Source organism: Betta splendens, chromosome 6 (assembly GCF_900634795.4).
Source record: "Betta splendens chromosome 6, fBetSpl5.4, whole genome shotgun sequence".
Lineage (NCBI taxonomy): Eukaryota > Metazoa > Chordata > Actinopteri > Anabantiformes > Osphronemidae > Betta > Betta splendens.
In genome coordinates, this window is record NC_040886.2 from 2,402,475 (window position 1) to 2,428,194 (window position 25,720).

At 41.4% G+C, this 25,720-nt stretch overlaps 2 protein-coding genes across 4 annotated transcripts; one reads left to right on the forward strand and one right to left on the reverse strand.

Moving 5' to 3' along the window:
- The first annotated feature begins 1,516 nt into the window (after positions 1–1,516).
- Positions 1,517–17,363, forward strand: LOC114857747 (anoctamin-1-like). 3 transcript variants are annotated; one of them, XM_055509405.1, is made up of 26 exons: positions 1,517–1,726; positions 2,214–2,369; positions 4,371–4,790; positions 5,962–6,060; positions 6,283–6,434; positions 6,721–6,775; positions 6,950–6,998; positions 7,287–7,342; positions 7,502–7,540; positions 7,629–7,693; positions 8,504–8,638; positions 9,097–9,257; positions 9,588–9,670; positions 10,342–10,353; positions 11,031–11,105; positions 11,718–11,786; positions 11,867–12,068; positions 12,890–13,001; positions 13,101–13,158; positions 13,551–13,651; positions 13,847–13,989; positions 14,275–14,427; positions 14,533–14,585; positions 15,165–15,349; positions 16,202–16,307; positions 16,449–17,363. In XM_055509405.1, the coding sequence occupies exons 2-26, from the start codon at positions 2,265–2,267 to the stop codon at positions 16,695–16,697; spliced, it is 2,937 nt and encodes a 978-aa protein (XP_055365380.1). In that variant the 5' UTR covers positions 1,517–1,726; positions 2,214–2,264; the 3' UTR covers positions 16,698–17,363. The 3 variants fall into 3 exon arrangements, with proteins under 3 accessions (XP_055365380.1, XP_029010355.1, XP_029010357.1); XM_029154522.3 differs by lacking the exon at positions 1,517–1,726 and having other exon boundaries at positions 1,925–2,369; XM_029154524.3 differs by lacking the exons at positions 1,517–1,726; positions 10,342–10,353 and having other exon boundaries at positions 1,926–2,369.
- Positions 17,364–20,581: 3,218 nt separating this feature from the next.
- LOC114857956 (olfactomedin-4-like) lies at positions 20,582–23,622 on the reverse strand. Its single transcript, XM_029154910.2, has 7 exons — positions 23,525–23,622; positions 23,311–23,433; positions 23,012–23,230; positions 22,145–22,301; positions 21,745–21,972; positions 21,424–21,592; positions 20,582–21,236 (listed from the first exon to the last, which is right to left on the reverse strand). Exons 1-7 carry the CDS (start codon positions 23,576–23,578, stop codon positions 20,801–20,803), a joined length of 1,386 nt encoding a protein of 461 aa, XP_029010743.1. The 5' UTR covers positions 23,579–23,622; the 3' UTR covers positions 20,582–20,800.
- Between the last annotated feature and the right edge of the window lie 2,098 nt (positions 23,623–25,720).

Sequence of the window (25,720 nt, forward strand, 5' to 3'; positions counted from 1 at the left end):
TGTTACAGTAACTGCGTGTGTGTAATTGTTGTAATGTTCTTGTTTTTGAACATAGAATAAGCCTCAAAATTAATCCTTAAAATCTCCATTAATTAGATTAGTGCACACAAAGGTTTTAGCAGAGCTGAGTTATGCTATGTGAACACAAACACCACGTCCTTCTGCTTCCTGTGAGAACTAGCATTTGACCCCTACATCTTGCTCCCAGCATCGAGTCAGACACATGACGTCCCCTGGGAGCCTGGCGGCCTGTGCTCTACAAGGTCCCTGCTTTCCTTTTCTTCAATCTCTGTATATTTTTTAACTCTTAAAGTCTAAAAATACACTCAAGTGCGGATGTTGCTGCTGTGTTACATAAGCTTGTGGGATTGAAGTGTCAGGAATGAGAGGTTGTACAGAAAGTTTCTGGATCTTGGTTCTCACAAAGTAAACAATTATGGAAGAAAGGACAGTTTCCTGGAACCACTTCACAGATGAGAATCTACTCAGAATTCACTGAAAGCTTCATGTTTTGGACACCTGCTTAAAGGAGATGTCACCGGTTCCACTTTACGAGATAACACTACCAGTGTTAGTGTTATCTCTAGTGTTATCTGTCTGTGATCCAGAATGTTATGTTACAAGTCAGATCTTTCCTGCAGTTAAGAGGAACGTCCTCCTGTCCCTAGAAATCCATCCTGCACACTGTCTCTGTCAGTCTCTTTCGTCACAATTTGTCATGAGACTTCTTTGTGTTATTTGCTTTTTTTTTAAATAATTATACATCCTTGTTTTTGATGATATTCCTGGACACACTTTACGAGTACTTCAGGATACTACTACTAGGATAGGATTTCCTCATGTGAAGCAGTGTTGTAGAAAACAGACCAAAACTGAGAAACCAGAATTAGTTTGGATTCAAGAATATATATCAGTGCAATAAGGGTTTTTTTTTCATAAGCAGCAAAAAATTACTAAATGACATTTTATTTAATCTATTTAGCTTTTAAGTAACTTGACTTTGTGTGTGACCCACTTTCTGCCGCTACATCCTGTAGAATCAGCCATGAGCTAAACTTGTTATTGCTCCAACAATAATGGTTCTTTGTCGTGGTCCAGGGGCAGCAAAGGCAAGTTAGATCAATACCATCAGCATGTTCCACACAAGACAAGCCTTCTAAGCTGGAATAGAGGCTTTTCCCCTGGCCGGCGAGCTAGATGAACATATACCGTGCATGTGGCTGAAACGAAGCTGGAAATATTATGCAGGCAAATTAGCATGATCCAGTTAATTGTATTAATAGTCTGCAGAAAAAAGACAAGCTACTTATAATTGTAGTTCAATGCTTTAAAAAAATGTTCGCGGCATTGTTTCATGACAGTTAAAACAACAGATACACACAGGAACAGATTTAACATTCTCGAGAATTTAGAAGTCCAGGCTGCAGATGTGCAGACATAAACATCAAAACACGCGTCTGATGTCATGACTCCGGAAGATGGAGCTCGGTTCATCTGTGTGCTGTGAACAGACAGAGGGGCAGCGCTGTAGAAGTTAGGACTCTAACTCCCTGCCAAATCATACAAGTAGAAAATTATTATTAAAGCAAGAAAAAAGTCCAAAGGCTCCACTCATCCTGTGAACACTAGGGTTTGGTGTCTGCTAGCGGTCCAGCTGAAGTTGTTGGATCTTCTCTGGTTCATCAGAGCTCCATGGGAACTGCTGTCAGTGCTGCTGTTTACCTGGGTGAGTTTTTCATCAGTGAGATGTTTAGAGTGTTTTGTTGCACCACGCTGTCATTTCTTTTACAGTTCTGTATGTGTAATGCATCACGTTTGACCTTGCGCTGATTGCTAGCCTCTGGCCAACAGAGCGAGGGAGGGAGGGGGAGGAAGGGAGGGAGGGAAAGATACTGGGTGTGTTTCGTGGCGGTTGATCTTGTAATGGTTACAGTTGAGAATAGACAGAGAGAGTGTGAGGGGGCACCTTGCGTTCAGAGTTTTATCGTCGTCTAAGTTTAGATCTTGGCTCAAAGGAGACTTCTCAAGTAACAAGGCTGCCGGCTCACTTCAGCCACTCCACACTGAGGCAGAAAGCGAGCTTTAAAGGGAGCCTTCAAAGCTACGGGAAAGTGGGGAGTCAGGGCGAAATAAGACAAGAGGCAGGGGAGGGGCCCAGAACACAGACGAGGAGAGGCGAGCGCCAGCAGGCAAATCATTCTGTTTGCAAACAGCGTCCTCGCCACCTGAGCGCGTCATCTCTGTCAACCTGCCGGGACCGGACGATGGCGGAGGAACCAGGAGTGGAGGTCGAGTCGCCTGTGACCTCCAGATCTGAGCAACAGGCTCCGCATTTTCTAAGGGACGTCATCTTTCACGGCAAGTTCAGGGTGAGTGTCCCCACGGCAGACGAGTAATAAGAGATGCATGAGCTCCAACACACGAGGAGCTACCAGGTGACACAGGCAGAATGGAACGAAGGGATTCAAAGAAACAATACAAAGAATAGAAACGTATGATGCTAATTAACTGAAGCAACTTATCTTTGACCCACTTTATATCATTATTACATGAATATGAATGCTCCATCGCGCCTGCTTCTATTAATAACAAAGATCCTTTTTCTCTCTTCTGGTGGTCTGGGATGACAGATGCTGTTCATTTTAAAGAACCCTTGTAAACATATGATATACACGTGTAATAGATAGGAGCAAGTGGTTGGGTGGCACACAAGTGCCCACATGTCACGTCCTGAGAAAACATCCACTGGCCGTCACGTCATGTTTCTCATGGGAAGTGTCACAAAGGTCTGAGAATGGGTTTAATGAGTGCAGGTTGAAGGTAAAGCAGGTATTACACACTGCAGACTGGATCAGCTGACTGGTGCCTCAATCATTCAATCTGTTTGTGCCGTTTGATATGCCGCCTCCCTTCTCTTAGATCTTGGAGCCGCATGGTATAAGTAGTCTGAGGAGAAATAGTCTTAGGTCACGACACAGCTCATAATTCACTCACTATTTATGTCTCATATAGAATTTACTCTGAAGTGCCATAGTTGGCGCAGCAGCTGACACCACTATGGCACCCAGGTGACACCGAACCCCTGAAATCACAGGTTTCATTCACCACATCTGTCATTCAAAGCTCTGAATGCAAGAAACACGGTTTCCAAACGTCACCACGCGGCTGCTCTCACACAGAGCGGTCGAGCCACAGCCAGCAACCTGCTGCATCCACAGTTCAGCCACATATGAGTGCATCGTATGCTACAGTGACTCCACAACAGTGGTGTTGCACCAGGCAGGCGTGGTGTTACTGCTTCATGTCCATCTGTCACACAGTCAGACACCTTCAGTAATGCAGAGAGACAGGTATCAGTGCTGAAAGTAAGCTTCCACCACTGGGACTAATGTATTAATAGATTATTCTAACTGTATGTAAGAAGTCTGGCAGGCTGTAGAAATGAAATGCTGCCAGGTAATGAACTCATTAAATCCTCATGCAGTAATGAGACGCAGGTGCCCACATCATCCGATATCAGCGATGACCTAAGGTGACTGGGCTTAATTCACTGTGATGATCAGAAACAATTACAAATTTCTCATTTGAAAGAAATAAAACACTGAGCTTAGAAGGTGGACAAAGAGACGAATTAACAAAATCTTAAGTCTCTTTTAAAACCTTGCATGCAATCAGTGGGATTACTTTGTGAGTCAGCGTGTTGTCTGAGCAAATGAAGCAGATAATAACCAGACCTGCAGCTTATGCTGTGCAGCAGTTGTCTAATATAAAACCTCTGTGTCATGTTGTGTCAAAAACAAACAAATATCAGTTGCTGATTAGAAAAACATGCAATATCTTTTCTTATCTACACCTGGAAACATGCAAAATATTCAAGGTTGATTTTGTTTCTTTGTTTATGAAACAACTGTGCAAGAAATAGATTTTTTTTTATTAATATTATGATTACTATTGGTATTTTCTTTTGTTAAACTTACTTAAATAATCGATAAATGACCAGTTTAAGCCTCGTCATGCCGCCCCCAGGTTCCATTATATTGCTCTGTAAATCATACAGAATATCTGTCACATACATAAATGTCAAGAGGAAATGCAGGAACCGGGCGTGGACGTAGATAGAACACGAGGGCTGTCCTGCCTTCTCCACTGACACTGGACCTGAACTCAAAAAAGGTTTTTGGGTTAAAGTTTCAAATGAGTTTAGGTGAGTAGCACACAACCACTGCAGTATAGTATAGTATATATATTGCAGTTTAGCAGTTAGTTATCTTTTAATGCAATCCATGAGTGACAAAAACCCCCATAAGCAAAATCCTTCTGCCTCTTCAAGCTGCACCTTATGCTAAATGAGTGTCTCCATGTGCTGCTAGCTGCTGAAGGCCTTAACCCCCGAGGAGAACGTGCACAGCCAGCACGGCCTCTACTTCCAGGATGGGGAACGGCGGGTGGACTACGTTCTCACCTACTCCGCGAAGAAGCCGGGCGGCAGCCGCTCCGGCCGCCAGTCCGTGCACCTGCTGGCCGAAAACGCCGTGGCCCGAAGCTTCCGCCGCGGCCCCCACGGCCGGGGGCCGCGGCAGCAGCAGCAGCAGCAGCAGCAGCAGCAGCAGCGACGCCGCCCCCCACAAGGCACAAGGGACCCGGTGCACCCGCCAACGTCACCTGCGGCCGATGTGGAGGCGGGCGGCGCGGGAGAAACCTCCAACGGCCACGAGGACCACAAGGCCTTCAGGAGGGAGGAGTTCGAGGGGAAACTGAGGGACACGGGCCTGGAGCTGGAGAAAGACGACGTGAGCATTTGGTTGTTGCTTGTTGTTATTCTGTTGATCAGTCTGTCACGTGTTAGAGGAAGAGCAAAGCTGCACTCGCTCAAAACATCCTGTGGACGTGAATGCTCTGAATGCAGACATGCGCATGTAACCGAGCTGAGTTTAGAATTACTAACCAGTAGTCAAAGCAGCTTAAAATAGCTCGGCAGTATAAAACTATTACTGGAGGTAAAATAAAGCCAACTGAGTTGTAACTATTCCACAAAAATAACGTGTTTGCAGAAAGACTCTCCCAGACGTCCTCATGCATTTAAGAGATGACAGCTTTTAAATACCATGCATCACCAGGAGCACACTGTCTATTATCCGGTGGGATGTGCTGGCACAGACTGGTACGACTGGTACGACTGGTACGACTGGCAGATGGCTGTAAAGTGGAAAACCTGGCAAGAGGAAATAATTGGAAAAAGTTGTGAACTAACACTTATTATTGACTTGAAGCATTTAATTCGATATGAGTTGTTTATTAATTGGATAATAAATGTGACGTCAATATAAATTGTACTGTAAAACATTACTGAGGCTGGTTTTGGTGATCTTATAATAATTCTATAAGTTGAATCATTAGGCAGTGTAAGTATAAGGAACGCTGAGCATCTAGGAACAGTTAAATGTCTTCCCTTCCTTTTCCTCTGGGCACATTGCGGCGCGCCTTCAGCTCTGACTTCTGAATGTCTTCAACAATTTAGGGGGTTGCCAGTTTCTGTCAAACTATTTGCAGGGCTGCAGCTCAAATATATCTGTGCATCTGCCGCGTAAAAGTGTAAACCAATATTCTGCCTATGTATAAGATGTCCTAATGCCTGCATATAAATAGAAAATAAGGCTCCACAGCAGTGACTTAACATGGCCGACCTGCACCTGCCAGTGCCGCTTGGAAAATGACGAGAAATCGGCTAAAGTCAAACTCCCAGTGCAAACACGTGTGACCATCGGCGCAGAGTAGACGCCACTGGGCTGCACAACAGACACGATGCACGACCCGATGCAGCCAGCTGAGACGCTGGACAGGGATCGTGCTGTGGGAATCAGCAGCCATGTCTGATGCCTGCAGGATGGTGCCAAAGAATCAGAAAAGTAAACTCAACGCTTGTCAAGAGTGACTTGTTTTTGCTTCTCTCATCCGTCTCAGACCAAGATTTCAGGGGTGGGCTTTGTAAAGATTCACGCTCCCTGGAACGTCCTTTGTCGAGAGGCTGAGTTCATGAAGCTAAAGATGCCCACGAAAAAGGTAGGAAATACAGTGAAGTCACTGTGTTATTAAATAGTTGCTTGGAAAAGTATTTAGAGCACTTCGTAGCTTCAACTACGTTTCCCAGTAGCGTTGAGGGAAAACTACAGAATAAGACACTACTATGCTCAAGTTTGCACGTTTAAGAATAAGCTAGTGTAGGGACACGTCATAAGTGCTGTTGCTACTGGACCTTGACTTGTGTTTTGTGGGCATTCGTAGGTGTATGAAGTGAAGCAGTCAGGAGGTGTTATGGACAAGATCAGCTCTCTGGTCAGCAAGGTTCTGGAGCCGCTTCACCCACATATTGAGGAACATCAGCCCAAGAACATCAAACATCTGTCACACACCTTCTCCAGAGAAAAGCAACACTTGTACGTTCGCTTTGCACTAGTTGAAGAGACAGATACACAACTTCAATAAACCTGCTTCAGAGGATGAATGGAACAGGTCACAGAGCATAAACCAGGGCTCAGATTCATTCGTCGAGCTCTGTAGGTGATATGATACATAGCTCACTGGTAATAACTGTCTTCCAGTCCTTTTTACTCTTTAACTGCCACGTATTTACACAGCTGCAGGGAGCTCATGGTGTTCATGACACTGAGTTTGTCTTGTCACTGTCTGTATCGATGTCTGAGCGAGTGTTTGCATCCACAGGTTTGACCTTTCCGACAAAGACTGCTTCTTTGACAGCAAAACCAGGAGTTCAATAGTGAGTCAATAAAACCATGGGTGGTATATAAGATGCTGATTATTAAGTGGCTTTTGTTTCAGGAGCTAACTTTTTCAGATATTTTAAGATTTTTTTAAAACAAGAAATTTATATATTTTCTTTAATAGCATTTTGAAATGATTTCTTATCTTCTGTTATTCGCTTCCCTGTCAGGTTTTTGAAATACTGAAAAGAACGAAGTGCAAGGCCAAGTACAGCATGGGTAGGTGTGAAAAGCAACGTTTACCAGGATGTTACACGACTAGTTTAATCTAACAGAACCCAGATCTGTGCAGTTACAGTAAGCTTAAATCTCAAATATTATGTCAATTAAACAGTCCTTTCATTGGCTGAGGATCAAAGGTTCCGGGTTAACTACGGCTCAGATAAAGTACTGTGGTGTCTTTTCAGTAGTTGAAACTCACCCATTACTCCATCATGTTTTATGTACTTTCCTTTTTACGCTTAAGAGACGAAACCTGTAATAATATTTGGTGTCTTCTCTCACCAGGAATCACCAGCCTTCTGGGTAACGGAGTCTACACAGCAGCTTACCCTCTGCATGATGTGAGTAGTGTCAAACAGATGATCCTTATGTAGATGCTTTTAGTTCGTGCTCATTATCAGGAGATGGTTGATATGACGGCAGCTTTTCACTTATTCCATTTAGCTTTTTTTAAGTCAGTGAGGACGATCAATAGCTTTGTTTCTCTTTCCTTGTCTCAGGGGGATATCAATGACAGTGCAGAGCCCAATGACAGAAAGGTAGGAAGGCTACAGGCCACATGCGCATACACAGCTGTTACCAAAATGACACAGAATACACCTAAACCCAGTGCATTGTTCCTCTCAGCTGCTGTATGAGGAGTGGGCTAACTACAGTGTCTTCTACAAGTACCAGCCCATCGGACTTGTGCGGTAAGCGCGTCCAGGACCTCACTGTAAACGGTGTCCTGCTGTTCAAGGGTTCCAGCTGCTGTTCTTGTTGTTCCTGCGTATCATCAACTTGAATATTGGATCTGTGCATCGTATTATTGCATATCTCAGTTACAGCAGAATTACTACTGTTACTATTCAACAACAAGTCAGCTACAGCGGTTTGAGATGCTGACAATGTTGCAACATGTGTAAATAATTAAGTATCTGTAGTGCTGTTAGAATACAGATTAAACATGTCGAACCACAAGTGTTCTACCTGTACAGTAAGTAGGATACCTCACACATTGTTTTTGATTGGGGGGCAAAGCTTAAAGTCACTGTGAACGGCACAAACTTAAATGGTTGAAGTCAAACAACAGATTTTTTAGGACAAGTCTAATTTTGTTTACTTTTTACTGTGAAAGTCTCTCATTCAGGAGAGGAACTTCCAGATATTGACCTTGTTAATGCAGAGGTCACCTGTGAATTGTTGTGCCCCCTCATCATGAGCTGTGTCACAAGGCCTGAGCAGCTGTTTAACAGCCTGTGGAGCCTGTCACGGTGTTGGCCATTCCAGTGTGATGACAGTATACACACTCTTAAATCCACTTTACTAAGGCGTTAGAAGCTTAACTCCACAAAGGTCAAGCCCCTGCGAGTCCAAATCAATCACATTAACACAGGGAAGAAGCCTTTCAGATCAGACGTAACCTGAAGCATTTGGCACTTGAGATACCAGATGTTTTATTTCATAACCGCATAAGAATAACCACCATAGTGACTTGCATCTTTGCGTGTGTGTACTTTCAGGAAGTATTTTGGAGAGAAGATCGGCCTGTACTTTGCCTGGTTGGGTCTGTACACGCAGATGCTGATACTCGCCTCTCTAGTAGGAGTCATCGTCTTCCTGTACGGATGTGCAACGGTCGATGACAACATCCCAAGGTAAACACGACAAAACATGAAATGAAAGTCTTCTGTGGAAAAAGCAACTTAGAAAGTGACGAATGGAACGGTGAACAGTAGAAACAGGAACGGGAGAACGTCCTTAATGGTTGGAGTCAATCTTTTCCTTCCTCTACCTGCTTCTCATCATCCACAGGATATTATGACACGCGCTGCCAGCACATGCGCGGTGGACGTGTTAATGTCTCACTGTGGATGGTTGTGTGGGAGGGGCCTTAGTCAATGGCCAGTGTCAGGAGCCGGAGCAGAGCGGCTCTCGCTGAAGGAGGGAAGCAGCTGGCTGTAAATCCTCATTAGGGTCCTGGCAGCGGCTCCAGCCTCTGCGCTGCTGGACAGCTTATCGCGCTTCCTCACGTTTTACGTGTGAGGAAGCTGACGCGCTCCAAATGCCTCTCCATGTATATGACCTTTTTATAAACGTCCGTCCTGCTTTCCAGCATGGAGATCTGCCATCCCAGAAACAACATCACCATGTGTCCCATGTGCGACAGAGTGTGCAGTTACTGGAAGCTCAGCTCGGCCTGTGGCACCGCCCGCGCCAGTCACCTGTTTGACAACCCCGCCACTGTTTTCTTCTCCATATTCATGGCTTTGTGGGGTAGGTGGCACATGCAATTCATTATTATTGTAATGATCTAGAAATGTTATAAATACCATTTAAAACACAGGAAAGACAACAGGACTCTTCTGGGTTGTGAAGGAAGGGGTGATGATTTTTAAATGGGATCATACAGTATGTCTAAAAAATAAATAACAATGGAGAGCTTTAAAAACATCCATGTTACTACTGGTCTGGCCTGGTGTGAGGGAGATGTGTTGCATCAGAACTGGTTAACTGTGTTGACTAAGACAGTGGCGCTCCTTGTGTATGAACTGAAAAAGTTCACTTGTTAAGTGAAGCTATGTAATGTGTCCATCTGCTTAAAAGCTGCCATGTTCATGGAGCACTGGAAGAGGAGACAGATGAGGCTGAACTATGAATGGGACCTGACAGGCTTTGAAGATGAGGAGGTGAGCAGTTAAAAACCAGCACAGCAGATAAAAACCAGAATCAGAACCCAGGTTCAGCAGCACAGTAGAGAGTTCAAACGTTCCAAAGGTTTCTGGCCCTCAGCAGTTTTACTGAATCGACCTTTAACCTCATTTCTTCTAGGTTACACTTTTCTTCCTCAGCTCAAGCAAATCAAGTGCTGTGTGTAATATTTTACACTTACAGCCAGGCTGTTGCTGGTGGCAGAATCTTTTTGCAATATACTAATGGTCAACATCACATTCCTGTATCCTAGAAGGTTTACATCACTGAATCTTACTAGTATAGAAAAAAGCAAAAGTTAGCTTTATAACAGCATATGCAGACATTTACATTTGAGAGTGAAACAAGGCCTATAATCCTCCACGGTGAAGGTCTGTGACAGTACATCAAGCTGAAATCACTGTACATTAGATAATCAAACTACCAATCAACCAGGTAACAATGTAATGCAAAATCTTCCTTCATTATCATTAAATCATTGTCATTATTTTCAAACACGTAATAATTTGGCTTATTGATAGTGATGAAGCTTGTTTTAATAATAAAACAATCACAGTGTGTTGATAATAATGCTAGTTATTCATAATAACACTGTGACACCTGTTCCCCTCCTCCTTTTTCTTTCTCTATTTGGGTTTGTTTTTCACAGGAAGCTGTTAAGGTTTGCATAAACTCTTATTGTTTGATAAACATTCTCTTCCAATTCCTCCTGCTGCTGCTGCGTCTGCCACACACAGACGCTGCGTCACACAGCTTGTGTGTCTGTGAACCACTGCAACTACACTGGGAGACCCTGCATCGTCTGTCGTACTTGACTCAAACTGGAGAATAGAGACGTTCATGTTCACTTTCAGTTTTCCTGCTTCTGCTTCACTCGTTGGCCGTTACACTGAACACAGTCTGGGATGGACACAGGAAAGTGATATGCAGATTTTTGTGTACCTTAAATATGTATATATAGTCACCATTTGTGCAAAAATGTTCACATTTACACACTTGTGTTCACTAATATGCCTGATAGTCTATATTCATCATTGTTTCTTTACATTTATTAACCCAGTTCCTCTCCCAGGTTTCATAGAGTGCAGCTAGTGTGTTCTTGCTTTTTTGCTTTCTTTGCTTCGACTATTTCCGTTGAGACCATTTTTATATTAAGAGTCTTGCTTGAGATGATGAGTACTAAACAACAAATGAAATATGAAAAAGTCACTACAGCTGTAAAAATACTACTTTCCCTGCAGGAAGCCACCAGTAACTACACATTTGATTTAAGTCTAGCATTGAGTATATGTACTCACATACCTGCCCTCTTGGATTGTTTTATGTCGTTTGTCACAGGACCACCCCAGAGCTGAGTATGAATTCAGGGTAATGCAGAAGTCGCTAAGCAAAGATCGGAGACCACAACACAAGGTACAGTAAGTATAGTCATAGGCTATTCTCATTTGCATGGAGCAGACACGGAATGAGATGCTTGTAATTCCTTTTAGCTGTGTATGGTTTGTAATCAAGAGGACCAACAGAGGCAGACTGAGTTGATTAAGATAGAAGAAACAACAGGTAAGATTAGAAACCTTGCTCTTCCAGAGTAGATCGTGTAGGTGAATATACAGTAAGTGTAGCTCTGGAGGATTTGGCAACAGGTGTGAAGATAGTGGAGATCTGGAGCACACAGAGAGTCACTGAAACAGATCAGTATGCTGAATCACCAAAACACAAAGAGACAGATGCTGATTCAATATCAATTTTTTACAAAGTGGTCATACAATCACAAACATAAACCTTTAAACCTTAGCCTCGCTGTTACCACGGCAAACAATTGTTAATGCTGCCCATGTACCTGAATGCTTCAGAGAGCTAGAGCTTGGTTTATTTTCAAATAGACTCACTAGTTCTTCAACTGTCAAAGATCGTAGATATTTATTTATACAGATATAAATAATATATAATAATATATAAATCATACAAGGTATGTAGTGAGATAAATCAATATACACAACAACGGTGTTTGTTAACCTGTTTCAGATGGACAAGCTCACCTGTCAGGACCGGCTTCCTGCCTACATGACCAACATCGTCATGATGCTGTTGATGGTAAGCGGCATCTGTGAGCATGCGTTGCTTTTCACTGGAGATCTCTCCTCCACAGCTCAGGCCTTGTCCTGTTCTGTCAGATTGGCGTAACCTTCGCCATCGTGTTTGGCGTGATCCTCTACCGGATCTCCACCAAGGCTGCCCTTCACATGAGTTCCAACCCCACCACACGGAACCACGCCCAGCTGACGGTGAAGACCACGGCGGCCATCATCAACCTGGTGGTCATCCTCATTCTGGACGAGGTGTACGGCGCTGTGGCGCGCTGGCTCACCGTGCTGGGTGAGTTGGGCTATTATTCTAACACTGGCCCAGGCAGGCAAACGCCTAAAGTGATCATAGGAGGAAGTGTAGGAAGGACCAGCAGCCAGTTTCTATCATTTTTCAGACCTTTAAACTACAAAAAAATAGTTTTATAAAACATTAAGTCTTCTCATGTCTACATGTAATAATGTCTCAATGTCTCATAATGGGCTTGTTTCTTCAAAAATGCTGTGTCAATTCAGCTCAATCTCACATTTGGTATTCATAAGGTCTTTTAATTCCATTTCATTAGTAGGTTTTAATTTGAATCAAACGAAACTATAGAAATCTGAGAGAATTCAGAAGTAAACTGAAGATGTGATCATCTTATTGATCTCCATTGATTTAAGAAGTTGCAAAAAAAAGAATGGCACTGTTTGGAGTTTGTTTTCATTTGTTTTGTTACATGCGTTTCTAGCTTATTGGCAGACACATGAAACAACTGGACTTATAATGTGTCACACAAGGCCACTTAGACACATGACCAGGGAATCGAACCACTGACCATATATTTGTCACATCACAGCATGCGTTGGGCGCCTCCTGGAGTGATGTTGTAGGAGGAAAGATTTTGCTGTGTGCATCCAAATATAAAATCTCAAGATATTTGCACAAGATAAAAAAAATTCTTGAAAGTTGAAAATATAACTGAGCTTTCATTTACATTTTAAACTTCACACTTACTACGTACAGTACTGTACTGTACATATGTACTTTATTGCATATGCTTCTAATGTGGAAAACGCATTGAAAGCTCAACATGTAAGCTTTTATAATTATTGTTGTCTGTTCACGTCTAGAGGTTCCTAAAACAGACAAGAGTTTTGAAGAACGACTCATCTTCAAGACCTTTATTCTGAAGTTTTTCAATGCTTTCACACCCATCATCTACATCGCCTTTTTCAGGGGAAGGTCAGGAACCTCATTATATTGTATGTGCAATTGTATTTATTTGTGTATTTATATGAAGTATATATTCAGTATGAATATTCACTACTGTCTCTTCTGCAGGCTGGTAGGCAGACCAGGCAGCTATCTGTATGTGTTTGAATCCTACAGAATGGAAGAGGTGAGGTTCACGTTTCACCCATTAACATGATGTCATGCAGAACTCTGACAATCTAAAGAAAGTTAATCCTATACTTTATGTGATGCAACTAAGGCTACCAAGCTACCACTAATTATGCCAATTATAATGATAAAGTATCTACTGTTTTTGTATACTAACAAATGACATATTCTGATGTTATAACAGTCTATAATATCTATACAGTAGATGCTATAATATCTATAACATGATAAAATTTGTAAAAAAATTGTAAAAACGAAATAGATTGTTCCCACAGCTGTGCAGTCACATAGTCCTGTAGCTTCAGAATCAGAAGTGTCAAGAATAAATCAGTTGCTGTCTTTGATTACTGGAGTGTTGTCATTTTGCTTGAGGCCTGTTTCTTTTTGCAGTGCACTCATGGAGGCTGTCTGATGGAGCTTTGTATCCAGCTCAGCATAACCATGTTGGGAAAGCAGCTAATTCAGAACAACCTTTTTGAGATTGGAGTGCCGTGAGTATAGACAAAATAGGATTTTACACATCATAGTCACTTTTGCAGCACAACATACAGAAACATATAAATCCATTTATAGCTAGTTTAACAAGGCCAGGTTACCTTACTAAAGGTCAAAGGATAGATTGACTAGCATGGCTTCATCTCCTGTCCTCATTTCTCCTGCTTTGTGTGTATGCGTTTATTCCTCAGCAAACTGAAAAAGCTGATCCGTTACATTCGGTCAAAGCGAGGTTCTTATAAAGAAGAAGAGAGACAGAAGAAGCTGCAGAGATATGAAACTGACCACTTTCTGGAGCCATTCGCTGGGTTAACACCGGAATATATGGAAATGAGTTAGTGACGCACACACACACACACACACACACACACACACACACACACACACACACACACACATGCACACAATGGTGATGCTTTAATTTTCATTTATGCACTTAAGTTGTGAAAATGTTCAAGACAATTTTTCATTGTATTCTAGTTTATTGTACGTCTGTGTCTGTAAACACGGGTCAGGTGTAAGGTGCATCCCACTTTAAACCTTTTCAGCATCGTTAGGAAGACGGTGGAGGCTGACAGATAGCAGTGCTGGCATTATGTTACATTGCTCTGTTTTCCAGTCATCCAGTTTGGTTTTGTTACACTGTTCGTGGCCTCTTTCCCCCTGGCTCCGCTCTTTGCTCTGCTCAACAACATCATCGAAATAAGACTGGATGCTAAGAAATTTGTGACTGAATTACGAAGACCAGTGGCAGCAAGAGCCAAAGACATTGGTGGGTCCTACAGTATCTACAGTAAAATGAGGCGTGTAGGAGTGCACTGTAAATACAAATGATAGGTCACAGCAGTGATATTTTATGTCCATGTTATGTGTGCAGGTATATGGTACAACATATTAAGAGGGGTTGCAAAGGTTGCCGTCATCATTAACGTGAGTATCACATTTATTCCTGCATATGCATGTTGATATCATGACTTTCCAACAGTATCTGCCTCTTTATTCTGCATTGTGTAGTGATGCACCTTCGTTGTCTACATCCATGGACTAATAATCCCATACAGTGTCTACTGGAATAGGAAAGCGGTTCATCAAAGATGCATTTGATCACAGTTACAGAGTTTCAGCTAGATTATATCTCTCATACAGCAACTTGTCATCATAAGATTTTTGTATCAAGTCATCCTGTTCTTCAACTTTCATAGAGAATACTTAAAGGGATACAATAGAGCCAATCATGAAAATCTGAACATCTCCTCTTACATTCACTACACCTGTGCCTGGAAGAAGGGAATAACCTTGCACTGCTGTCTGTGTAAAAGTCACTACCCTTGTAAATAAAACATCATAAAACCAACACACAGTATAGACGGTTTACACATTATACAGTACACGATTACAGTTCATCCCTTTTGTGTTGTGTACATATGAAACATCTATTCATTGTTCTCATCCCTGTCTCTAACCTCTGACCCACATCCATACCACCTTCTCACCCACCACCATCCCCAGGCGTTTGTCATCTCCTTCACGTCAGACTTCATTCCTCGAATGGTCTACCAGTACATGTACAGCCCCGATGGCTCCATGCATGGGTTTGTCAACCACACGCTGTCCTATTTTAATGTGAGCCACTTCCAGGAAGGCATGGAAACCATGGATCCGCTGCACCTCGGCTATCGCGTTGACATTTGCAGGTGGGAAATTAATGTGCTCACAGTCTATGAGTGCTGGACTACACCATCAAATATTTCTCCCAAGGCTGCAGATAACAACACTATTTCAAGTCATTAGGTAAACCATATACCATTGTTAGGGTGGCTATAAAATGTACAGACATCACTGAAAACTCAAGTCCGTCATTACTGATCTCTTGAATAACACAACAAGTACACAAAGTCAAAAGCCCACACAGGGAGGGAGACAGGGTTTTATGGATGGGTGTGGAGGGATGAGACAACATGTACAGTCGAATGTTTTCACACTAGATGAAGCTCAATATCAAACACAAGGCTGTAAACAACACCAGGCCTAGATCAGGAGTTGCCTGTACAGTATTATTTTACCAAGTCTAATGCTGAACAAATTAATCATTTAATATTGTCGTTATAGTGACAGGTCCATCTATTAGGAATAGGTTTGGGCTCAGAGAGATGATGACACAAGATGAAAGGTGTATTTATTGCAACATGGGATGAGAAACACAGATATGATCCCACAGTGGGGAAATTCATTTGGTAATGTGGCTCTAATAAACAGTAAGATGCAAAAGTAGACAAAATTTAAGCACACATGAACAGTTACTGAAAATCAACATTTATTGTAAAAATTGGGAGGTTGAAATTTTAGAAGTAGAACCATAACATAACATAAACCTGCATTTATGATTAAAAGATGACATTGGGTTTTGAACACAAGCAACCAAAGTTTCCACTCAGCTCACACACATATAAGCCATGAAATGACTAAACAATGCGCTTACAAACTACACTGGCTGGTAACATTGTAATAACTCATGTTAAACATATTAACACACTTCTTCCTCCAAGGTATAAGGATTACAGAGAGCCTCCGTGGTCGGCCACTCCATACGAGATCTCGAAGGAGTTCTGGACCGTGCTGGCTGTTCGTCTGGCTTTTGTCATTGTTTTCCAGGTAAAGGAGAAAATTCTGAAACATACAGTAGGAGAAAGATCATTGGGGTTGAAGTCAATGACTGTTTTTAAGATAATCCCTCTTTACAGTTTTATTTAAAAAAAAACAAACACACGTGTGTCCTCCTTCTACCTCCACCAGAATGTTGTGATGCTGATGAGTGACGTGGTGGACTGGCTAATTCCAGACATCCCTAAAGACATCAGCCTCCAAATTCACAAAGAGAAGATTTTACTTGTAGACCTCTTCATGAAGGAGGAGCAAGGCAAGATCCAAATCCTCGAGAGCAAGAGCAGCACAGGAGGCGCCGACAACTGCAACAAGGGCAACAACAGCACGATAGCTCACCCGCGCTTTGGACCAGTCACCAGCAACACCGAGGGCGTCTAGTGCTCCTCGCCATCGTTTCATAAGTTGAGTCTTATTCAGCAAGTGGACGCTTGCTACAGTAGTAGCCTGCTAGCTCAGGCAAACCAAGACTTCAGTTCTTTTCAGAGCATTCCGACAGTTGGGAAAGCAGCTAGTTGAGGCGCGAGGAACGGAAATGTGGAGCCAAGTCTGTGTGTGAAGCTGTTTCACTGCAACCCAGTTTGTTTGTGCGTACTGATCTGTGAATATGTGCAGGAATCTTTGAATGTTTGTTCAGCTTTTAGAATCTACATATACATTGTAAATGTGCAAAACAATACTGCATGATAAGACCAGTACTGTAGCTCAGGCTACTCAGATCTCAGAGTGTGCATAATATATACATGTGTATTATGACGTCTACTCAATAAACACTGTACAAATGGCTTTTTGTTACGTGGGAAACAGAATTGATCAGGCTGTAATTCTATTGAAGTCAGGGGAGTAAATACTCACACTGCTGTGGCATTATTTTTTTAACGTAGCCACAACCCTGGACCCTGTTAAAATCTGTATAGTAGTTGTGACTGATGCTAGATGTTTAACACACTTTAATAACAGCCTGTCACATGTTTCAACACATTATCTTACTGTATATAGTTGTTTTTTTTATTTATTTATTGGGGCAAGGTTTGTTTACAACATTAAGGTTTAACATGTGTTAGTGTGTGACATACAGTAACACCAATGCAATAAATTAATAGTTGATTAGAAACAATATTTAGATTCAGTAATCTGGCAAAACTTTGCATTCTAATTTTCCAAACATTTTCCATTGTCAAAATGAGATCCACATAATGTCACCATGACATCATTTTCAAATGCTACTGTTGTTATTTTCTGGCTGGATCTTACACTCTTAGACGTTGCTGTTAACTTACGTATAAAACTCGTAAGTATATTTCTGTAATTCTGAAATGCAGTACATTGCTGTAAATCTTTTTTGTAAAATGTCTTTTATCAGTTTTCTACAGTATTAATAATTTGAGGAGAGAAAACAGTACTTTAAATTACTTTGCAATGCATCATGGGAATACAAGCAACTAGCGTGCTGAAATGCTTGAGACAATCGTCCAGTTTGAATTTTCCTTATCTTCATCCATCAATTTAATAGTTAAGTGGCTTTTTTTTTGCTTGTTGGAATTAGTACATCACATTTTCTAAACAAGTCCTATTGTGCATGACAAGTGTAGATCTTTACAATTGCTAAATTATTTAAAGTTTAGTTTAGAAAATACTTTTCTACAGCTATTGGTCCTTACCGACACAAAAAGGTGAAAATGTTAATCACGTGAAAACGATCATTAATCACCAGAGAAAAAATGATAAACAATGTATCTGTAATTAGATTAGATGATAAAAAATATGAGCAAAACGATGCAAACATACAGTATATTCTACTGCTTTGTCAGATGATCTGTTAGAATCTGGTAGAGGTGCCCATTCCTGGATCGCGACACAGTGAGAAGCCATGTGGCCAGCGCACATCCAGCTGTTGACCACAGGGTCCCAGCCATGGGGGAATCCAGAAGCAGCTGCAGACTGGTTGGGTAGTGGACCCTGAGCTGAGACGAGCCATGCAAGCTGTGTGGCATGCAATCATCTTTATGTCAACAAGGCATCAATTTCCCATACAGTACAACGGTTAATCAGGACAACATCAAAGCACAGTTTGCATCGAGAGTCCGTTTAGCTGATGTGATAGGACTCATCGACTGGACACATCACCATAAAAGTACCATCACAAGATTAAACCTGAGTCAACAGGAAACAGTTTCCTTTCATCAATGTACAAATAATAAGTGATGCAGAAATGCAGCTACAGTCAGAAACATTGTGTCAGGCTTCGGCAGATGTCAGACCCACATGCACAGTGCAGACACGGTGATCCTTTAACAAACAGTTTTATTGTATAAACAGAGTCAGGGCAATCCAGGTCATACACGGTTGGTCTCAGGCTAAGGCACAAAAGGAGCAGGCAAAACTCGATTCTGTGGACAGGCAAGGGTTCAGCAACAAGTGAGTCTGACTGCTGGCTGAGGTGGTGCTTAAATACTGGCGGTGATTACTAGATGACAGGTGTGCATGGTGAACTGGGAGTGACAGGAAACAGCTGTGACATGAACAAAACTGGAAGTCCTTCAACATAAAACAGGAACTAGAAACTGGAACCAAAAGATGACAACAAGGATAATAACTAAGTCCTTTCAAAATAAAACTGGAAACAAAAACCCAGATCATGACACATTGTAGCGAGGTGCCGAGTTTAAAGATGATCCATTCATTGTATCAGATTTCAAGCTGATACCAGATCGGTGGCCTCTTGGTCAATCATTAACACCTACTCACACAGTCCCGCTCAAAATCCACGTCAATCTGGCAGAGGATACAGGTGAGTACTGGTGGTTAAATACTGGCGTGATTGTTAATGACGGACAGGTGGAGTAATGTGGACCAGAAGTGAAAACTGGCAGCAACATGGACTGGGTAAAAACGGAAATACTAAAATAAAACCGGAAATAAACCCAAAACCTGACAGTTAGAGGATCCGTTAAAGGATCTGTTCGAGGTTTCTGTTGTTGGAGATCCACCCAGCCACATCCAGCTGGTGACCATAGGGTTCCAGAGCATCCAGAGGGAGCTGCAGACCGGTTGGGTATATCCCAGTGGACCCTGAGCCGAGCCAAGCCATGCCAGCTCTGTGGGATGCAATCATCCCTATGTTGACAAGGCATAAAGTTCCAATTCCACGTTGATTGGGATGTATAAAGGTGTGTAGTTTCGTACTTAGTAACGATTCCTCCTTTCTTTCCTTTCTCTGTCCAATAAAACCTTTTAATTATAACATCCTGGGTTCTGGCTCTACACTGAGCATTTTGACCACAACGGACCGAGGAAGAGCTAGAGAGGAAGGTGCCTAGTCCAACTTCTATCAGTGACTGAGACCCAAAACCTGGGGCCTCATGTACAAAGACTTTGTGTTTGTGATGTTACACTGTTTGGTACTATATATACTGTATAGTATATTGTATGACATAGTTACAGTATGTCTGGTTAGCAGTTGCATTACATTGGGGGCTTCTGTTTGTTAGATTCAAATGACTGGTGCATGGGAAATCATCTCTTTTATAACCTTTATTACTTTTGGTTAGGCAAGATTAAAGGCAGGGGGTCTTCCTGCTATTGAAACAGTCTGGTAAATACTGATTTTCAATTCTAAATAAAGTAGAACAAGAATACATTTGTTTTGAGTGTCTCTATAATTTCACTGGTCAGGTTTATTAAATTAAAACAGACATTTCCATGAATCTTCCTGGTGACGTCCACTACATCATCACATCATACATAGGTATACATCTATTACATACAGTACAGTTATGTTTTTTTGTGATTAGCTACAACTTGAATCATGCTTTACATCGGATTTGTTGGGGTTCAGTTGTGTAAGGCCTGAAGCCCTGGAAAATAAACAGCCACTTCCTGTTCTAGTTTCCTGCATGGTTAATCATCACTTACACCAGTTCAACATGTTTTTGTTATTACCCCCTTTGTTGGTAAGTTTTAAAATGTCATGCAGTTGGTTGGTTTATTTCTAAATGTCAAACTGTGTTACCTCTACACTGTCACTTGGTTTGCTGTCAACTTGTCATTTTTCAGGGTGACTGGTTGTAAATTAAACCTCACTCATTCTTCGGACACGTAAGGTAAGATTTAGAAGATAGGTAAGATTTTGATTACTTGTGTTAGTAAATAAGTATCTCTGTTCTTTGCTAACAAATTAAGCAAACACCTTTAAATAAAACTTGCCACTCTGCTAATTTTATGCATTAATACTGTAGAAAGAATGAATAAATACCAAAGCTAAATGATATTGGATCAGTTGTATTATTCAAGTATAATGTTAAATCACTGATGATGATACTTTCTAAAAGAAGCCTTTTACCAAGGAGTGTACATTAAAAAAAAAGATTATCTGCAGTAACAAATTGTTTAACAATTACAACCCTTCTAAACAAAAACCTATGTTGTTCTCTAGAACTGATTTCTATTTGCAAAGACTTCATTAAATATATAACCTGCTTTGTTTACCTAAACAAAAGCATATAGGAGACCATTTTGGAGTCAGAATAGGCATATAGCATGTTGTCAACAGGGCTGTAGTTCAGGGACAAAATGTTGGTGGACATTTTGTGGATGAAGATTCCAATGTTGAATCTCTCTACTCCTGTTGCTGTGTCAAAGGAATAGAAGATCTCCTCAAGGTCTTTGCTGATATACCGTGTCGCGTAGAACACACCACACACCATGAACGTGTTGGTCACTGCCTGCTTGTAAACCGAGGTCCTCCAGGTTTGTCCGAGGGTCAGCGGGTCACCCTCCTCTATCTTGGACAGCACTATATCACCAAAGTCCTGTTTAGTGGTGTAGATCACCCAAACGCCAGACTCATCTGTTGCCAGGTCCAGGTCAGTGTATGGGTAGCATTCATCAAGGTGGCAGAAGTTACCCTTTGAGTTATACCTGACAAAAAAAGAATAGGTTTTGTTTCCTTTTGTGTACAATGAATTATGAACTTTTAAGTGCAGCTTTATAGCCCACTGCTACATTCATGCCTCAAGCTCCAAGGCCTCTGGTAGAGGACCCGAGCTTGCAGGAATACGACCGCTCCATATGTGTGTGTGTGTGTGTTTGTATAAGTTGGGCAGACCTGGTGCCCTTAGGGAGCTGTAAGGTGCTAACAGTCTTGGTGGTGAGGTTGAATCGACAAACAGCATCTTGATTGTAGCAGTTGTAGTATAAGGCCTCTCTGTACATGACAGTGTTTGGACCCTGGATGGTGTTGGTTGCTGGGTTAGAAGAATGAATCTGAATGTTACCTGTAAAAGAAGAAAACACTTACCTCCTGCTGGGTAATTGTCCTTAAAATGTTAAAATCCCACCAATATTTTTGTTATACTTTAAAGAAATTGCAAGGCTGTAATATACACTTTTAAACATTAGAGCTGTAACTAAACACAGCAGTCTTTACCTGGACCACTTTTTCCAACTATCAGAGCACTCAGGCTATTGTAGAGACGGACATAGTTGGAGAATCTGTTGCTGGAGGTCAGCATTACCAGCCAATACCAACTTTCCTTCCCTGCTGCTGGTTTCGGATCCCGACCCCAGGCTCCATATGCATACGATCCAGGATATTCTCCTGCTGTGTACACCCTGGGTCCAGTGATGTTAAGAAACTGACCATAGGGACACTTTCCTGGGGTATAAACACATCTGAATTAGGAGAGAAACTGACAAATGCAGGAAATTCACTTGTTTAGTGCTTTCCACAGTGACACATTAGCTTTTGATGAGGAGGGTCTTTTACAGCAACGACTTACAGAGAACTTCAGGGGAGGTCAGTTCAGTGTCTGTTGCTGTAGACTTACCTTGTGGGTAAGGTTGGGTGGGTCTGATGTCAATGGTAGTTCCTTTCCTGCACTGGCTTAGACTTGCCCTCAGATGCTGGTTAGCTTGTCGGCTCTTCACTACGTGCATGGTGTCATATTTTTCCAGCTCTTCCATCCCAGTTTTTAGGTCCTTCAGCTGAAACACAACAACAGACACAATGCTTAGCACCAAGAGCTGTCAGGGAAGCCAGAGTGACAGTTGGGACTTGGCTTCCAGAGAACCAGTCAAGAGAATACAGGGTCGGCCTGACACGCCGCCTGGTGTAAGCCGGCTTTGTCTTAAGTCGTGAGCACGTTAGTAACCTAATGGTTTATTTATTCTCTGTGTAAGTCCTCAGTTGTTCCTTGTGTCTGTGTTCTGTGTCCCCTTTTTGAAGAAGATGTCATACTATACGTCACATTCATTCTCAGCTTTTAACCTATCACCATGGGGGCATAGAGATAGAGCAGTGAAATTAGAATGCGGTGCCTTGCTCAAGGACACACCCAGTGACAGAGACGGGAATCGAACCAGGTTCCTTTACGAACCTTTTGTTACTTCCTCTGTTTCCTGACCCAGTGTTGACTTCCTTAAAAACAGACAATAAATTACTCAACTACATTTTTTACTTGACTTCTTGGCAAAAAGTGTTTGTATGTGCGTGTGTAGGGTTTATGGGAATCTCAGTTGATTTTTTTATTTGCATTACATTTGTCTATACACAAAGTATATCACAGTTTCTTTATTATCCGATAATTTGGTGGAAGTTGCAGTGCTAAATTACATTGAAGTGAACAATTTACAATACGTTTACACAAGTGACTAGAATCTTATTCCTAACAGAAAGTGACATAGTCATGCTCTACCTGCGTTGTAATGTTAGTAGTGAGGTGCTGGCTTTCCACAGTGGTCCTGCTGAGCCTTTCGATAAGCTGCTTGATGTCCGTCATCTCATTCTCTATGACCTGCAGGCTGAGAACTCCATAAAGTTCTCCGTCATCCTCCTTCTCCAGCTCTGACACATCTTCCTTCAGCTGCAGCAGACGTTGATCTAAACCCAGCAGCAAACTCTCCAGCTCCAGAGGCTGCAGGGAGACATAACAGTGCATGAATGCAGAAATAGAGAGCAGTTTGGTCTTTAAAAGACATGACATACAGTAGTTACCATCTTAGGAGTGACGTTGATGTTGCATTTAGATGCACTGTCCTCAATAGTGCTGAGTTTGTCATGAGGGAAGGTCTGCTCTACATAAGTCACCTCACACAGACACTTATCACGTGGAACTGCCTAAAATCAAGAAAAACATCATGCATAACTAATATTTTAGTACTGACCATACAGTACAGTACATATCACAGTATTTACAGCATTAACTCACCTGTTGGGTGAAGCTGAGCAGAGCACAGAGCAGGAAGCCTGTTAACAGTTTCATGGTGGCTCACAGATCACGTCTGAGTGACATTGTCTGGAGATGAGATAATATCAACTGTGTGTGCGGGGGGTGGAGGGGTGTGTGTGTAGGAAAGGATCACTTCCTTCTTGTAACCGCTGCATGGACAACATGTGGGCTTTTTGTGGTCTTTTCCATCTAATGAAGGGACGTGCATTCATTGGACACCAGTTAAAGGAACTGTAACTTTAACCATAATTTCATTATAAATGTATTACAATATGGTCAGAACACAGATAAATGTATTTTATTGACCTAAAGGCAAATAATTCATAATAATAAGTAATTCACATAAACATAACTTAAAGTGTAAACCCACCAAACACTGGCTGGAGCCAGTAGCTACAGTAACAAGGTGCCTGTTAGAGAACAATATTTAATAGACAGGGATTTTTTTAATTTAACGCACATCATTCTATGTCACACTTTTTAAAAAGGTTGCTGCATCTATTGGAAGTCATCAAGTAGGACAAGGTTACTAAAGTACGGTAAATGTAGTATAGGACGGTTTAAGACAGCAAGCGAGGAACTCAGTATCCTGCCCAAAGACACTTCGACACATGACCCAATAATTGGTGGGTGACTGCTCCACCGTTTAAGCCACTGCTGCTTAAGTTATTTAAATATACAGTAGCTTGCCTAAATTCACCCCAATAAATGTACAAGAGTGCATCTCCCTCACTTTGTCCTTGTATGGCTTCATGCCAGTGGTGCCTAATTTGTTTCTTGTTAAAAAAAAAAAGTTAAAACAACATAAAAACCCCAGAGCTGTACATAGAAAAAGACAGAGCATCAATTAGGAATATACACTAATTAATGCTGTTGTACTGATCAACAGACACATGATGAGGATAGGAGCACAAAGCAGACATTACCAAATTTACCATTCACAGCAAATGTGGTTTTTATCTACCAGTTCAATGTGTGTTTCACGGAAGGAATCGGTGACTAATATGTCCCTGTTCGTACAGTTTAGAGATTCAAATTCAAATTGTGGTGGGTTTAAGGAACAGAAAATGATTGTTCTGCACAAAATGCAAAACCAAAGCTTCACAGCCATGCAGACAGCAAAATTAAATATAATCTCTTATTCTGGGGTTAAACACTCATCACTTTAAGATTGAGATTCCTGACAAAGTTGAGTCATAGTGTTGTGTTCAAACCTGTGAAAATGAGACATAAAGGTGTCTTGTCTGGCCTCTATTTGTAGGGTCATCATGCTTTGTACAGTAACTCAGCAAAACCTAGTTTCTCTGACTCTTACACTGGCTTTGTGTTTAGTTTGTTTGTATTACTTATAGTTTCTAGATTGTTCCAGTCTTAAGCAGAGATGTTGAGTTGTTTTATTGACTTAGCAGCAGTAGTTGTGTTTGCTGTCAGATTGTCTAGTGTCCTGTTAATTCTTTTGTTGTCTGCAGAGATCTTAAGTTAATTTTTTTGTCATATTTGTTGCTGAATTTGCACAGAACCTAGATTTTGCATATTGAATTATTTATTCCTTTGGATTAAAATTCATTTGGGTTCCTAACCTGCTCAACCTGTTTAACATGTTCCTACCTGTGAGTCAAGACATGGATATATACAATCGAGCGAAATTATTCATACCCCTGGCAGGATCTTGTTACTAAGTTACTTTTAGTTTGTTTTTTTTTTACAGGAAATGACACAGGCCTCTCTCAGAAGACAATAAAAAGATGCAAAAGATCACATCACTGTGGAAAAAAAATACTATGCATCTTTTATTTAGAAGAGGAAAAACTCATGGCTAAAGAGGAATAGACAAAAATACCAGTGGAGACAAAAGCTAATCAGCAATTATGTTTTTTGATTTCTGTAATAACCAATAAAGGGTTTTCTATTGATTAGTGAGAAGTGATTAATAAAGTAGAAACGGACACTGTTCAAATGTGAATAAAAGATTATTTATAATTATTTTCTCACAATGACGCCTCTTGTACACTGTCTTATTGTCTTTTAGGAGACGCCTGTGTAAAATGAACTTACTGGTTCAATGAAAGTAACTTCTAATCAAAATTTGTCTGGTACTAGTATTACAGTATGATTATCAAAGTTAGAGTTCTTCTTCACATGCTGTTGGTTACTAAATTTCGCAATAAACAAAAT